The 13,793-nt window shown below is 44.7% G+C and overlaps 1 protein-coding gene across 1 annotated transcript in view; it reads right to left on the reverse strand.

The window, feature by feature from the left end:
* LOC311172285 (guanylate cyclase soluble subunit beta-2-like) overlaps positions 1-12,323 on the reverse strand; it is a 32,944-nt gene extending 20,621 nt beyond the window's left edge. The window contains exons 1-2 of the mRNA XM_084235582.1: positions 12,242-12,323; positions 44-204 (exon numbers count right to left, since the gene is read on the reverse strand). Coding sequence (XP_084091708.1) covers positions 44-204; positions 12,242-12,308 — 228 coding nt within the window. The 5' untranslated portion in view covers positions 12,309-12,323. The remainder of the gene's footprint in view (positions 1-43; positions 205-12,241) is intronic.
* Positions 12,324-13,793: the final 1,470 nt, after the last annotated feature.

The raw sequence follows: 13,793 nt of genomic DNA on the forward strand, positions 1-13,793 counted from the left end.
AGGGCGATTTCTTCTCACCAAGAACAGACCCAGACAGTCTTACCTGGTAAGAGAGAGCAAGGAAACTGTGCAAGGCGTCGAGGTTTTCAATAAACTCTGTGAGGTTCCCTCCCAGTGTCCGTAACATCCTGTCATAGCCAGACATCTTACAGAATTTAAAGAAGTACTCGCCGAAGAGTTTCAGAACAGTTTCCATGGAGACACCTGTGGAATCCAAAGCATACCTCCTGAAATAAAAGCACCTATGAAGTGGTGGTGTTCTCCTTTGCATGGTCTTCACGTCCTTCCAGAGGGTCCAGATACTGGCTGTGGGATATGATACTTCTCCTTCCTTAGCAGCTTCCGATAACCAGTGTCCAGGTCATGGGGCTGTCACGAGGAGCCCAGCCCTCACTGGCACCTGGCGTTAAATGTCCACTCCCTCCCCCCTACTCCAGTCTTTTCCACGGACCCTGTGGCAGAAACTTCTTCACCTTCCTTTAGGGGAGGCAGAGCTGTCAAATTCCTGTGTATGTAGCTAGCAGGTCGAAGTTTGCTCCACGCTGGGTGGCGTGAGGCCCATTGCTTTCTCCCCTACCACATCTTGCCATCTCTAAGTACGATGGCTTTTAAGGCGAATGAAAAGCTCCCGGGCCCTCCCTGGTGGCGCAAGGGGTTAAGGTGCAGCACTAGGAAGTTATCCACAGCCTCTGCAGCACAAGTTTTATCCCTGGCCAGGGAGGATGCCCACATGGCGCAGCAGACCTCTCCTGTCTCACCTGCTGCTCCCCTCAGCGGTGTGTTTCAGTGGATCTGTCTGTTCTGTTCCCCACTCTGTCTCTCGTGAATCCTTTCACCACCCCTGCACCTCTGGCCTACACCCCAGTTCTTGTGCGCATAAATAAATAAATAAATAAATAAATCCTTAAAAAAATGAAAAGGTCCCACAACTAAAAAACCGATACTGGCAAGGTGATATTATCCAGCTTTACCGTTTGTGTGAGAGTTATGAAGACTAGTGACTTCATTCTATGTATCTTCTGTGCTAGACACAAAGTAGGTGCCTGCTGAATACCTGAGTAAGATCTATAGGCCACTGCCCCTGCTGTAGAAGTGGGCTAGACAGTGTGTCACTAGCGCTGTACGGAGGGGCAGTGTGTTTTAAAGACTGTTATAGTTCCTGAAACCCTCATTAGTCAATATTGTTTTACTCCATGCTTGCCAAAACCTCATAAGATAGAAAATCATTATCCAGTCTCCTCTTACACAGGTGTGTCTGCTAAGGGTGAAAGTCATCTCTGTGAATTGGCCCAAATACCAACAGCAGAGACTCTGATTCTGACCTCAGTGCTTACATGCTGCCTGGGGCGGCAGTCCTCCAAGATAGGAGCTGCTCCTAGGTTTTCATCATTGACACAGGAGACATACTCCCCTTAATGCTAGCAGCCTGGCACCTCTGTGAGAGAACATGTTCTTCTTCATGGCAGAGTGGTGACCCAGGGTAAGTCTTGGAGGCTGGAGGAGAGTCTGGAATGCTCCGATTTATGGGAGACCTGTGGATTCAATTGCCAGAATCCTTGATTGGATCCTTGAAAACTCCAGGATACTCTCGCTAGGTCTGGAATGACAGCGAGGGGCTCCCCAGGCCTCTGGCTCTATCCTGGGCCAGCTCCTACAGGGAGGGCAGGGAAGGAGGTCTGGGTCTGTCTGGGCGCGTTCCAGCCTCCATTTGATTCCTATGATGGTCTGAGCAGCAGCTTCCCTGTGACTCATTGTCCACTGCCAGACTATAGGGCAGATAATTGTTCTGTAATCTGAGCAGGGGCGAGTCCCCAGTGAGTTGGTCTGGTCTTGTCAGAGATGAGTTATACATACATCCCCGAAATGTATTGGTCCAGGCGTTTGAATCTAGACAAAGCTTGGGACATAGGGTGGGAAGCTCAGCCTGTGCTAATTGCCTCCACTGGGTTCTCTGCGAGCAGTTCCCTCCCTGGCAGACACAGACAGGCTTGTCTGTAACAGCAATCAAGAGCCACCTGCTAACCCTCAAAGGAACTGAGTAAATTCCCCTCAAGTCCTTCCCAATGCTTATGAGTCCTGGGAGGAGAACTCCTGAAAAGTGTAGGACAGGTGTGGAATTTTTCTTCCTCTTTCCTCCTCCCAGCCTGGCTTTCCCACTAAATGTAGCTTGTTCAAGTTGAGAAAAAACAGCTGTGCTTTGTATCCGGCAGGCGGGAGCTCTGGGCAGGTGCATCCTGTACCTGCCAGGAAAAGCACAGGTCCCAGAGGCCTCCCTTCACCCAGGGGCCCCTCTCAGGAGGCCTGGGCTGTCTGCAAGCCAAGCGAAGTTAATGGCAAGGTGGCTGGTGTCCTTGTATAGACAGACTGCCTGCTCCAGTCTGTGCGCCTGCAGACGTCTATGGAGTGGCTTGTTCCAGACACTGGTGATTTTGTTTCTGGGCACCCAGCTCTGTTAATAGGAAAGGATGTCTGGCTCAGAGACTGGCTGTTTCTTGAATAAGGATCTTGGGTTTAGGTAGGGTGTTTCCACTCATGCTAGGGTTGGGGCTTCTGGGATTCTTGGTTGAGTGTTCTTGTCCAACAGAGGCCACTTTTAAAAAGCAACACCTGTATTATTTTCTTATACAGCTTCACTTCAGTGCATTTAGGATTTCATGGACTTTCTGAGTCACAGGAGGCCAGGGATATATAAGGAATTGAAAGAAAATGTAAGTCTTATGGCCTTAACATATTTTTGATTGCGCAAAGGAGACTCTGTCATATGCTGATTATTCTATTTTTGCTGTAACAAATAAAAGGAAACATGTAGCTATCTGCTTATTTGTGAAAAATTAGAAGAAGGATAAACCAGGGACTTTAGAGACTGATTACAATAGTAGGAATAAGAGGTAAAGGCTAGGAAAATTGTGGAGTGATAGGAACTAACTCTCCTCTGAGCATAAGTTTTTGTAGAGTTCTGGTTTGGGGAATTATGTTAATGATTTATATGCTTGAAGAAGATAAATAGATCAAAAAAAAAAAAAAGAGGGAAAACCCTAGATGGAATACAAACAGAAACATTAACAGAATGGTATTTTGATAGGACAGTTTTAAATAACAATTACTCAGGGGCAAAAACTAACCCAGTAATATGGGAACATAGTATTTCTACTGCTTTGTCCTCAGACTAAAAACAAAAAGAACTTTAAACAAATATGTAACTGTAGTCACCAGATTTCCTTTACACAGCAGTGTGAGTTAGAAATTCTGAAGTGCCTTTTGAACATTTGAGCACATAAGTAAATACATGCTGGATAATGGAAGCATGTTAGTCACTAAATGAGAAAGAAATTGTAATCATGGAAAGGGGAAATAGAATGAAACCTGTGGGAGAGATCAGACTGTCTACCATGATAAGACCACAAAAACCATCATGATTTTTTAGATAGGTACGTAGAGAGACAGATAAAGTGTGTGTGTGTGTGAGTGTGTGTGAGTGTGTGTTTTCAGGGTCTCTTGGAGGAATGGCAGCTTTCAAGACTGGGTTAGGGGAAGGATAAAATTAGTTTATAACATCTTATGCCAGAAATTAAAGAAGTGATCAAAGAATGATGGTAACATGTCAAAAGGACGCAGGGCCAGCTAGGAGGGGCTCCTACTGTTTCCCACTGGCTAAATCTTGGGGGAATTTGAACAACCAAATAAATAATGAAAGTAAAGGATTACAGCATGTATTTCAAAGTTAGAATCAAGAGTTCATATGGGTAAAAATAAATGGGGGAGAGGAGGAAAATCTTACAGATAATTAAAACCAAACTAATTATAAGGAGAATGATATATACTTAGAAAGCCACCATTTGATCACCATCAAAATTGTTGATTCAGGCAGGCAAGAATCCCCATTGAATACTAAAATTAGGGAGGAAGGAGTTTGAAAAGCAACAAAAACTTTACATAGTCTAAAAGTATCTTTTTACCAGATAATAATTGCAAAAAAGAAAAACAGTAACTGTGGAGATGCCTGGCAGATTGGACTTTAAGCAAGCAATCAAAGTTAACACTAGTACTGAGAAAAATTGATATGTCTCCTGATATATAATAAACTGGACAGAACATCACCTTGTGGTCTTCTTGCCAAGAAAATGCCACTTGAATGGAATCATGAGGAATTATCAGGGGCATCCCATGTAACAGTTGACCAGAACTTTCCAAAGATAGCAATATTATAAAACACAAAGGAAGACTCAGGGACTGGTCTAGACTATGCAAGGCTGAAGGAAGTGAGAACTGACTTTTTCTTTTGCTGTAAAGGACATCTCTGGGACAACTAGAAAAACCTCGATGAAGTCTATAGATTAGAAAACAGCACTGTATCAATGTTCATTTTCTGAGTTTGATAGTTGTACTGTAATTATGTAAGAGAATTTTTAGGGATAAAGAGACATTGCGTCTGCAACATACTAATGACTCAGGAAAAAAATCACAGATTGAGAGAAGGATAGAGCCAATAGGGTGAAATGTTAACACTTGGGGAATATGGACGAAAAGTATCTGGGAATTCTTTGTATTATTCTTGCAAACCATCTGTGAGTTTGAAATTATGTCAAAATAAAAAGGTTTTGCTGATTGTCCTGAAAAGACCTTACGAAATCTAATCTAATAAGACCACAAAGACCGCATTTATCCATGGTCAACTGAGATACAGCTGGGCCGCTGTAATATTATGAATTTTGTTAGGTATAATCAGGGCACTGTGATTATGTTTCTAAATGTCTTTATCTTGTTAGAGACTCATACTGAAATGTTTATGGGCAAAATTATGGGAAACCTGAGATTTGCTTTAAGACATTCCAGCAAAAACAAAACCAGAAAAAGGGTGGAGGGACCAGAGAGATGAAACAAGATTGGCAAAATATTAATAATTATTGAAGCTGGGTGAAGGACCCATGAATTGCAGTATGCAATTCTCTCTGCTTTTGTGTTTGTGTGAAAAATTCTCTTAAAGGGTTTTTTATTTTTAATAGAAGACTTCCTTGTTGCCAGGAAAATAAGTGTCACAAATTTTCTACGCTTGGCTTCCCAGTTAGGTGTGGAGCCTTCTAAGAAGCTTTTCAATTGAAATGATGTATGAACTCAAACTTTCTGACTTAACAAGCTTGGCTCTTCTGCGTCACTGGGAAATATTTACTTCTTGCTGGGTGACAGCCCAAGGGACTGGGAAGAGCAGAGGTAGGGCAGGGGCTGAGGGCAGAGCTACAGCCGCATGAGAGCTGGCAGGCAGAGGGGCACCTCGGAGCCACAGCAAAGGGTCAGCTCAGGGCTCGATGTCCCACAACTGCCATTTACCTCCCATCACCTGAATATAGCGGAATAAAGAACTATTCCTCATAGGGGACCCTCTTCCTGTGGCCCCCAGCAAACCATGTGCTATTTCACAAGATAGAGAAGCATATGCTGTCTGTTTTAAAAAGTCTTCCATGGAAAATGAGTATTTTTTAAACTAGGCTTTGATATCCAAAGGCATAGCTTGGGGTATCTAGAAAGAGTCCTTCATGTCAAGTGCTCTCCTTCTCAAAAGGTAGCACTTAAGTCACAAATGAGATAACGGATGGGGAAGGGTTTTGTGAGTAGAAGGAGGCAATTAAGAAAAGGAGAGAAATAGGTTTCCAGGAGGAAATCGAGGCTAACTTGGGAGGGTTCCACATGCGGTGACAAGTTGATCAGAACACGGAGAAAAGCAAACTGGAAAATAGGTTATTGTGCTCAGCTGGGAGGCCCTGTGCAGCGACGAAGCGGTCTCACCTGCTAGGAAAGAGTTGCCTGCTTCCAGATGAATTGTGAAACAAAGAAATTGGTCCAACCTGGGGCCATAACAGAGGGACAGGGGCCTACTAGATGGAGTGTTGGGAGGGGGACAGGGACAAGGGACTGTTTTGTTGAGGATCCCACTTTACTCCCACTCTTGGACTTAATCTTGACAGTCCTCTGAGCTCAGCCCCCTTGCTGGGTTACCAGCGGGACACTGGCTGCGGTTACATTATTAGCACACATGGCTGTTTGAATCCCAAGCCCTGAGTGGGCACAAGACCCTCTGGGTGGGCACGAGATGCTCATGCCCACACAGTCAACTGCTCCTCCAGTATTTGGTCTTTGGCACCAGCCTCAGAGGCTAGGCGCCTGAATTCAGTCTCCATTTTCAGTCAGTTGCGTGGCCTGGGTGACTTGTCCCACCTCAGAGTACCATGGTAAAGATCAAATATTACAGTGCCCGATTTCAGAACTTGACAAATTATGTGTTGTCACTAATTTTTAAAGAGAGATGCAGACTGGGCTTGTTGGCATTTGCTGATAACTAACTGTTGCAACACATGTACTACCAGTTTCTTAGCAGGGAAGTCCAGACTGACCCAGCTCTGCCAAATGGCTGTTGTGTGTTGTTTTGAATTGTGTCACTTCAGAACACTAATAACCCACTTACACACTAAGTAGACACTTATTCACACACAGAACAATTCCTGACGCAATGCTCAACCTGCCATCTGGTCACATCCTGAATTATGCTAATTGGCAAGCACAGGGCTCAGCAGTGGCAGAGGGGTCTGGAAAGGTCCCAACAATCTCTTAAAGGTAGGCAAATTGCATTCTGAAGCCCGCTTGGAAGGCAAAGCACCGACTAGTGGTAAAGGAGTGTGCTCTTCCTTTGTCTAAGGGAGGAGTGAGTATCCACCGACCAGTATATTTTATTAAACAGTAAAATGTTTTTCCAGCAGGTCCTCTGGCAGAGCTTCTCTCTCATGGGAGCTGACTCATGGGAGATATTTACTTGGAGAGAGAGAAAGAGAGAGAGAGAGACCGTAGGGCCCATTTCTCAGGGCATCCTAATTTCAAATCTCATGCACATATTTTCTTGATTTTAAATCCCAACTTTTTATTTGGAATACAGGCCAACAGATATTATTGAGGTAAACAAGAAGGAAACTATCTTCTGATTTTCATTATTAGATAAAGAAAAATCACAACGATGCACTTGGCATTTGTGGAAAGGTACTGGTCAGTGTGTACAGCATTGAGACTCGCTGCCACCTCTGATGATGCTGGTGGGTTTGGGGCCAGATGTGCTAGGGCAGGTGCATGACGGCTTCTCTCTGCTAAAGGGCGGCCACAGCTTAGGGCTCACAGTCATACACAGCTACAGAGATGACCTGAGCATATTATATGTATATAGTGTTTCTTTCTGGAAATCTAAAAACCTTAGAGTTCCTAGGTTAGTCTTCTAGAGCTTCCATATAATATACTATAGGCTAGAGAGAGTGGGGAGCTTAAATAACAGAAATTTATTTGTGAGAAAATTATTTTCTCACTAGAAGAGGTTAGAAGTCCAGCATGGCTGGTTTCTATTGAGAACTTTCTTCCTGGATTCTTATGGTGTCCTGATATGACAGAGAGAGGAGAGAGGGAAGGAAAAAGGGTAAGAGGGAAGTGAGGAGGGAAAAAGAGAGAAGGAAAAAGAATAAAATTAAGGAGCAAGCAACAGAAGAAGAGGGAGCGAAGAGAGCAGAGAAGCGGGAAGGAAGGAGTGCTTGCTTTTGCTTCCAGGTATCTCTTCCTGTAAGAGTGCTAATCCCATTATAAATGGCCCACCCTCATGATCTCATCTGCCTAGTTACCTCCCAAAGGCCCCACATTTATTGGGGGTTAGAGTTTCAACACATAAATGTGGGAATGGACATAATTCAGTCCATATTAGTTCTTCAGTAGAAAAAAGATTTTAAAAATCTTGAAAAATATGTTATTTAAAATCCATTCTCTAGCACATGAGGTGGCAACGCTTTTTCTGAAAAGGGCAAATAGTAAATATTGTCATTTTGCAATTACTCAATTCTGCCATCATAGCATAAAAGCTTTTATACACAGATGGGCATAGCTGTAGTTTAATAAAACTTTATAGGAACAGATAGGGGGCCAGATTTGGCCAAGGGATGGCAGGTAGTTTGCCAACTACTGTACGGAGCCGCCAGAACATTACTTTATACCTTACTTCACTCATTTAAGGCAAACAGCAAAGCTTGTCTCTACTTTGAAGAGACTATTGTCAGAGGCATGAAACATGGAAATGCCCTCGCCTCCCCTTCAGATTCACCATCCAGTTAATTTATACCAAGTGGCCACTATGTGGCTCATTTCTTTATATTTGCTGCTGATTTATTTCATTTCTTTTTACCATTCTTTCAAATAGATAGTATTCCTTTCTGAAGAAGAGCCCAACTCTCAATGAAATTCCATTGCTGACCTAGGGTCACACAGCTGGCATGACAGTGCAGGATCCAGCCCCTCCTGCTCCTACTAGAATGGTGCCAAGAAGCCTTCAGCAGAGGGCCGCCACAGCCTCCTGCTGCTGGAATCCCTTGAAATACAATCAAGACAAGCCTGAAGGTGGGCTTCATTCTGCTTCCCGGTCTAAGATTTTTTGCTTTTATAGTGTCTAAGTTTTGTTGAAACTCCAGCTTTTCCGGTTGAGTCTAAATAGTCCCTCTCAGAACAGCATTGCCATCTAATGGTTTTTATTTTTTCTGTAGAAGGAAACTAACTGGATGCTCCTTCTACTTAGTTGGAAGGAAAAAGGCAAATGTGAGCATCCAGGCCTGCTGAGGCCTCCTGCCCTCACTCAGCATCAAGCCCCCCAGATGGTAGCTACAGACTAAAAAAAGGAAGGACTCTGCCTGTGTGGTTTGAAGAGCACATTTGATACTATAATCACATAATGAAAACTATTGAAAAGTGATGTTTAAGAAAATAGATGTGTATCAGGCAAGCAGGCTGGTAGGGAAGGGGGTCTTGGCGGCACCAGCCCCTGCCTAGCTCGGGTCTGCAGGTTGCTACTGCGAGCTCAGGAGCAGAGCTGGCCAGCCCAGCTCGCTGCACCGGCACAGCACTGGGGAGAACACATAGCTGGGGAGGACTCCCTAGGGACATCCTGACTCTACCTGCTTTTGATCATCTAAACTCCACACAAGTGTCCCCTAATATCAGCTATGGGAGCAACGAATGAGTTTGGGAGCCCCACCCTCCCCCAAATAGGATAGACTTGTAAGAGTGAGGTTTGCAAGTACCACTGATACTTCCTGAGTCCTGGCCTACCATTTTCCTAGAAATTCTTTCCATGAACCTCTTTGGAAGGGGGAACACCCAGGGGCTGCTGGTCAATGAACACTATGAGGCCACGTGAGCCCTGCCTGCCCATGGCCTGTGTCCCCCCTCAAGGGTCATGGGGTGGGGGGGCTGGGCACTGGCTGGGGAAAGTGTCAGGGGACCCAGCTGCTCTTGGAGACAAATTCCAGAAACTAAAGGAGCAAATGAACGTTTTTTACTCTACTTGTTCCAGCATCAGAAACAAACTTGCCTTCTATCAAAAGACGTGGGTGGCATGTGACCAGGGCATAACATACATCTGGGTCGAAGTTAATGACCAATGGGTGCCCTGATTCCCCCCAGCTCCGATGGCAGTCACCCTGCCAGCCCTTATTGGAACCTCTGGCCCCTGCTCCGTTCTGCGGCTGTAAGACAGCAGAGCAGCCTGATGAGCTGGCACAGTAGCTCACCTGGTCAGCAGCTGACCACTCTGGGGACAGTCAGATCCCCAGTCCTCAGTGGCTTTCCCCCCATCCTTTGCAAGCTTGGAGCTTCTCCCAGACAGATACCCAGAAGGATTTTTGCACCCAGGAGATGACCAGGACCATAAGAGGAGATGTAGACATCAGCCAAACTGCCATGTGAAAAGCAAAGGGAAACCTCTCTTTCCTACTAGATCCAGGTGCATGGAGTTAAGACTGGCACACTTCTTTAAAAAGAGAATGTTTTAGAAACACAAAGGAAAGGATAATAAGCATAACGCCTCACCTGGAACAGCCACATTACACATCATGGCTGCACAGAAGAAGCCACCTGCCCCGTGTGTTCCCAAGCACCCCTCCCAGGCTGGCTATTGTGGATCTGGGGGTGGCTTTAGCCTGTGACTCAGGAAGAGGCCATAAGGACAGCAGGCCAATTACAGGGTCTGCAGAGACATGGTGAAAACCAGCCTGAAAACATCTGTCCCTGCACCCTGACCCTCTGTGGGCTGCATTGGAACCAGCTTGAAGGCCCCAAGCACTCAGTCCTCACCACAACTTCCAACAATTATGGCCCAGGTTCCTGAATGCCAGACAAGGATGCTGACGTAGTGTCCACCTACAATAATTCCTGATTCCTCCTCACAGTGACCCAAAGCTGAGCTTCCTGTGAGTAATGGGCAAATATATTTATCTGGACCAAAAAGGGGGTGTTTCATAGAGCCCAAAGTGCCAGAGGGTCTTCCTTTGGTTCCATAGCTGCCCCTAGAGCCTGGGTCACAGGGGCCTGCCCTGGGCTGCCTGCCCCTCTTCCTCTCCCGGCCCAGCTCATCATGTGCTGCATGACTTGCCGGTGAGAAGGAAGAATAAGTGAAAGGAGGATGTACTGGGTTGAATGTCTACCTGGAACCTCCAAATGTGACCTTATTTGGAGATGGTGTCTGAGCTATATCTAGTTAAATGAAGATGACCTCATACTGGGCTAGAGTGGACCCTAAATCCAATGATCCGATCCATCTTTATAAAAAGATATGTGTAGGGGCTTCCTTGGTGGTGCAGGGATTAAAGAAAGCACTATCAAGCTATCATCAGCCACTGCAGCACGAGTTCGATCCCCCGGCCAGCCAGGGAGCTACCACATGGGGCGACGGACCTCTCCTGACTCACCAGCTGCTCCTCTCAGCATTGTATTTTGGTAGATCTGCCTGTTCTGCTACCCACTCTGTCTCTGGTGAATCTTCTCACCCCACGCACCTCTGGTCTACAACCCAGTTCTTGTATTCATAAATATATTTATTATATATTTATTATATACTATTATACATGTTATTCATTAACAGTGCTAACAGCTGTAGCATAAATAAATAAATCTTACCAAATAAAGGAGATATATGTAGACAGACAGGGCAGGCCACGTGAAGATGGAGGCAGAGCTACTAGCCAAGGATGTGGGCAAACAAGCTAGGGAGAAGGGTGGGTTCTCCTTCAGAACCTCCAGAGGGAACTGACCACTCACAACTTGATTTTCAACTTCTGGCATGTAAAACTGTGAGAGAAGAAATTTTTGTTGTTTGAATCCACCCAATTCATGGAACTTTGTTATGGGAGACCTAGGAAATTAATACTTTTTGAGAACTTTTATAAACCAGATCTCATGTTCAGTATTTTCTTATACATTATCTCATTTAATCCTCAAAACAACTCTGAAGGCTAGATCTTATTTGTGTTTAGCCCATGAGAAAATTATAAGTAACTTAACTGGATCACTAAACTACAAAGAGGTAGCTCTAAATCCTCTTTTTGTCCTGCCCCTCGAGGCACGGGGAGGGATCAGCCCTTGCTGATATGTCCATGAGAAAAATCGCCCTAGAAGCATGAGTGTGTTGTAAGTGGAAGCAGCCACATCTGGGAAGATAGGAAGACGTCCCACAGCAGAGCCACTGGGAGCAGAGGTCCCTCGTCCCTATGAAAAACACACCGTGTCCATTTCCAGATAAACATGGGGTAGCTGGCATAATAGAATTCTCAACGCTGTTCTTCCTGATGCCCAGAGAGAATCATGACAATCCATTTCAAAACCGCCATCAAGGCCAAACATGTCTCTAGCTAAGGCCAAACATGGCAACACTCTGTTCCTGTTTCAGTTCTCATCCTATAAACAAGTGTCCTTTATGCAATCTATTTAGTGCCATGGGTTTTTTTTTTTTTTTTGCATTCTTGCACTTTTTGTTGGTGATTGTGCTGTTTAAAATGCTCCAAACAGTGCTGATATGTTGTCTAGCTTTCCTCAGCAAGAAGACTGTGATGTGCCTTACAGAGAAAATCCATGCACTGGGTAAACGTCGTTCAGGAATGAGTGCTACAGCTGTTAGCACTGTTAATGAATAACATGTATAATAGTATATTATAAATATATATTAAATAAGGTATCTTTAAGTAGAAACACACACGAACAGGTTATGCATTTACTGCTTGGAGAAAAGGCTCTTAGGAACCTAGCCCTGTGTTTTCCCTGGGAGTCACGGCATGGTACATATTTGCTAATTCAGTGTTTGCAGTGATCTGACAGAACAGAATTACTGCAAATAATGAGAGTTAATTGTGCTTTGCTATGGCAGGCTTAGAAAACCGAAACAAGTCCTTTTCAAACTCACCCAGAACTTTGCAAGCCTCTTGGACAAGCTTAATGGTGATGGTATCGTCATACACTGTGTAAGTCATGAAGGCATCTTGCACTTCTGTAGATGTTCTGGAAGATAAACCAGGATGCAATTAAAACCCAGCCATTGAAGACTTACCCCAGAAATGTCCATTGATGCCGCAAGGTATAACATAGCAAGAAAACTCCTGATCATTAGGCATGGCTAGTAGCTCTGCCTCCATCTTCACCTCCAAAAAGCCCTTGCCAGACCTGTTTGAGCCAAGAGCTCCCTTCTCAAGTATGCATGCTAGGCTATGTGTTTCCCTGCCTGATGTCAAAATTGTTGCTCTTGCTCCCTAGACTGGGTTACTTGAGTATGTGCATTGTGACTTATTTTTGTCCTTGAGCCCCTAGCAAGTGGCACTGCGCTTGGCACCTGTTGAGAACCTAACACATGGTAGTGAACTTGGCAGTCAGGGAGCCCAGTTCTCTGAAGCAAGTGTAGTCCCTACTTGAGACTCTGACTCTTGTACAACATGGTTGGCTATGCTGCAGGACTCACTGATGGACTTAATTTTGCAACAACTAACCAAACCTGGCACAAAGGTTTAAGTTGAGAGTTAGGAGGCTTGCCCTCTGGGTTCTGTTCTTGGTGAACCAATAAACCATGGTTAGCAATTCAGACAGTTTGGGAAAGGAGACTAAGCAGACTAAGCTCCCCTGAGGAAGGGAGGTTTAGCTGAGGCTGAAAGATGAAGGCAAAGAAAAGCATCCTGGACAGAGAGATTAGGCCAGAGCAGCAGAGAGCATGCTTGAAGAAGAGTGTAGAACATTTGAGTTTATCCCAACACATCATCAAATCTTGGAATTGGAAGGGGTTTGAAATTTTCTGATTGTCCAATTCCCCACCTTCTATCTCTGATTGCTGGTGTTTCACTTTCTTCTTGAATGCTTCCTGTGACAGAAAGCCTACTCCTCTACAAGGTGGCACATCCCACTTACAGGCTGCTTTGATGTGTCTAGTTCTTATGTTGAACTAAAACTTCTTGACTCCAGCAGTACCTGCTATTGACCATCTGCTTTTGGCCAAATTGTTGGCATATTCTTTCTGATCATCCCTTGTGCTGTTGAGGAAACTGATACTCAGTGACATTAAATATCTTCCCAGGATCACCTCATCAGTTCATTAAGGTGCTGAGTTTGTGCTGCAAAGCCCACATATCTTTGGCATCTTGCCACTGCAGTTTTGCTCATTGGTCCTATTTCTGCCCTTTGGAGAAATGCAGAGTGGACTGGTCCCTCCTCCACAAACCAGCTCCTCCAATATTGGAAAATCCTCATTTATTCCCAAATCTTTATTTTTTTCTGGATTGAAGCCCCTTGTCTTTCTGGACCTCTTATCCCCCACTATAAAATGGGGGAATAATATCTGAGACTGAATAGGTTAATTAGCATAAAGGAGCTTGAGAAATGAGAACGACCACAGATATGCAAAGAGGAACTTCAATAATGAGAACACAGTGGCAGCAGGGGATAAAGGAGAGTCACTGGGGTTGGAAGTCAGA

This window comes from Talpa europaea (assembly GCF_964194135.1).
Source record: "Talpa europaea genome assembly, chromosome: 6".
Taxonomy (NCBI): Eukaryota; Metazoa; Chordata; class Mammalia; order Eulipotyphla; family Talpidae; genus Talpa; species Talpa europaea.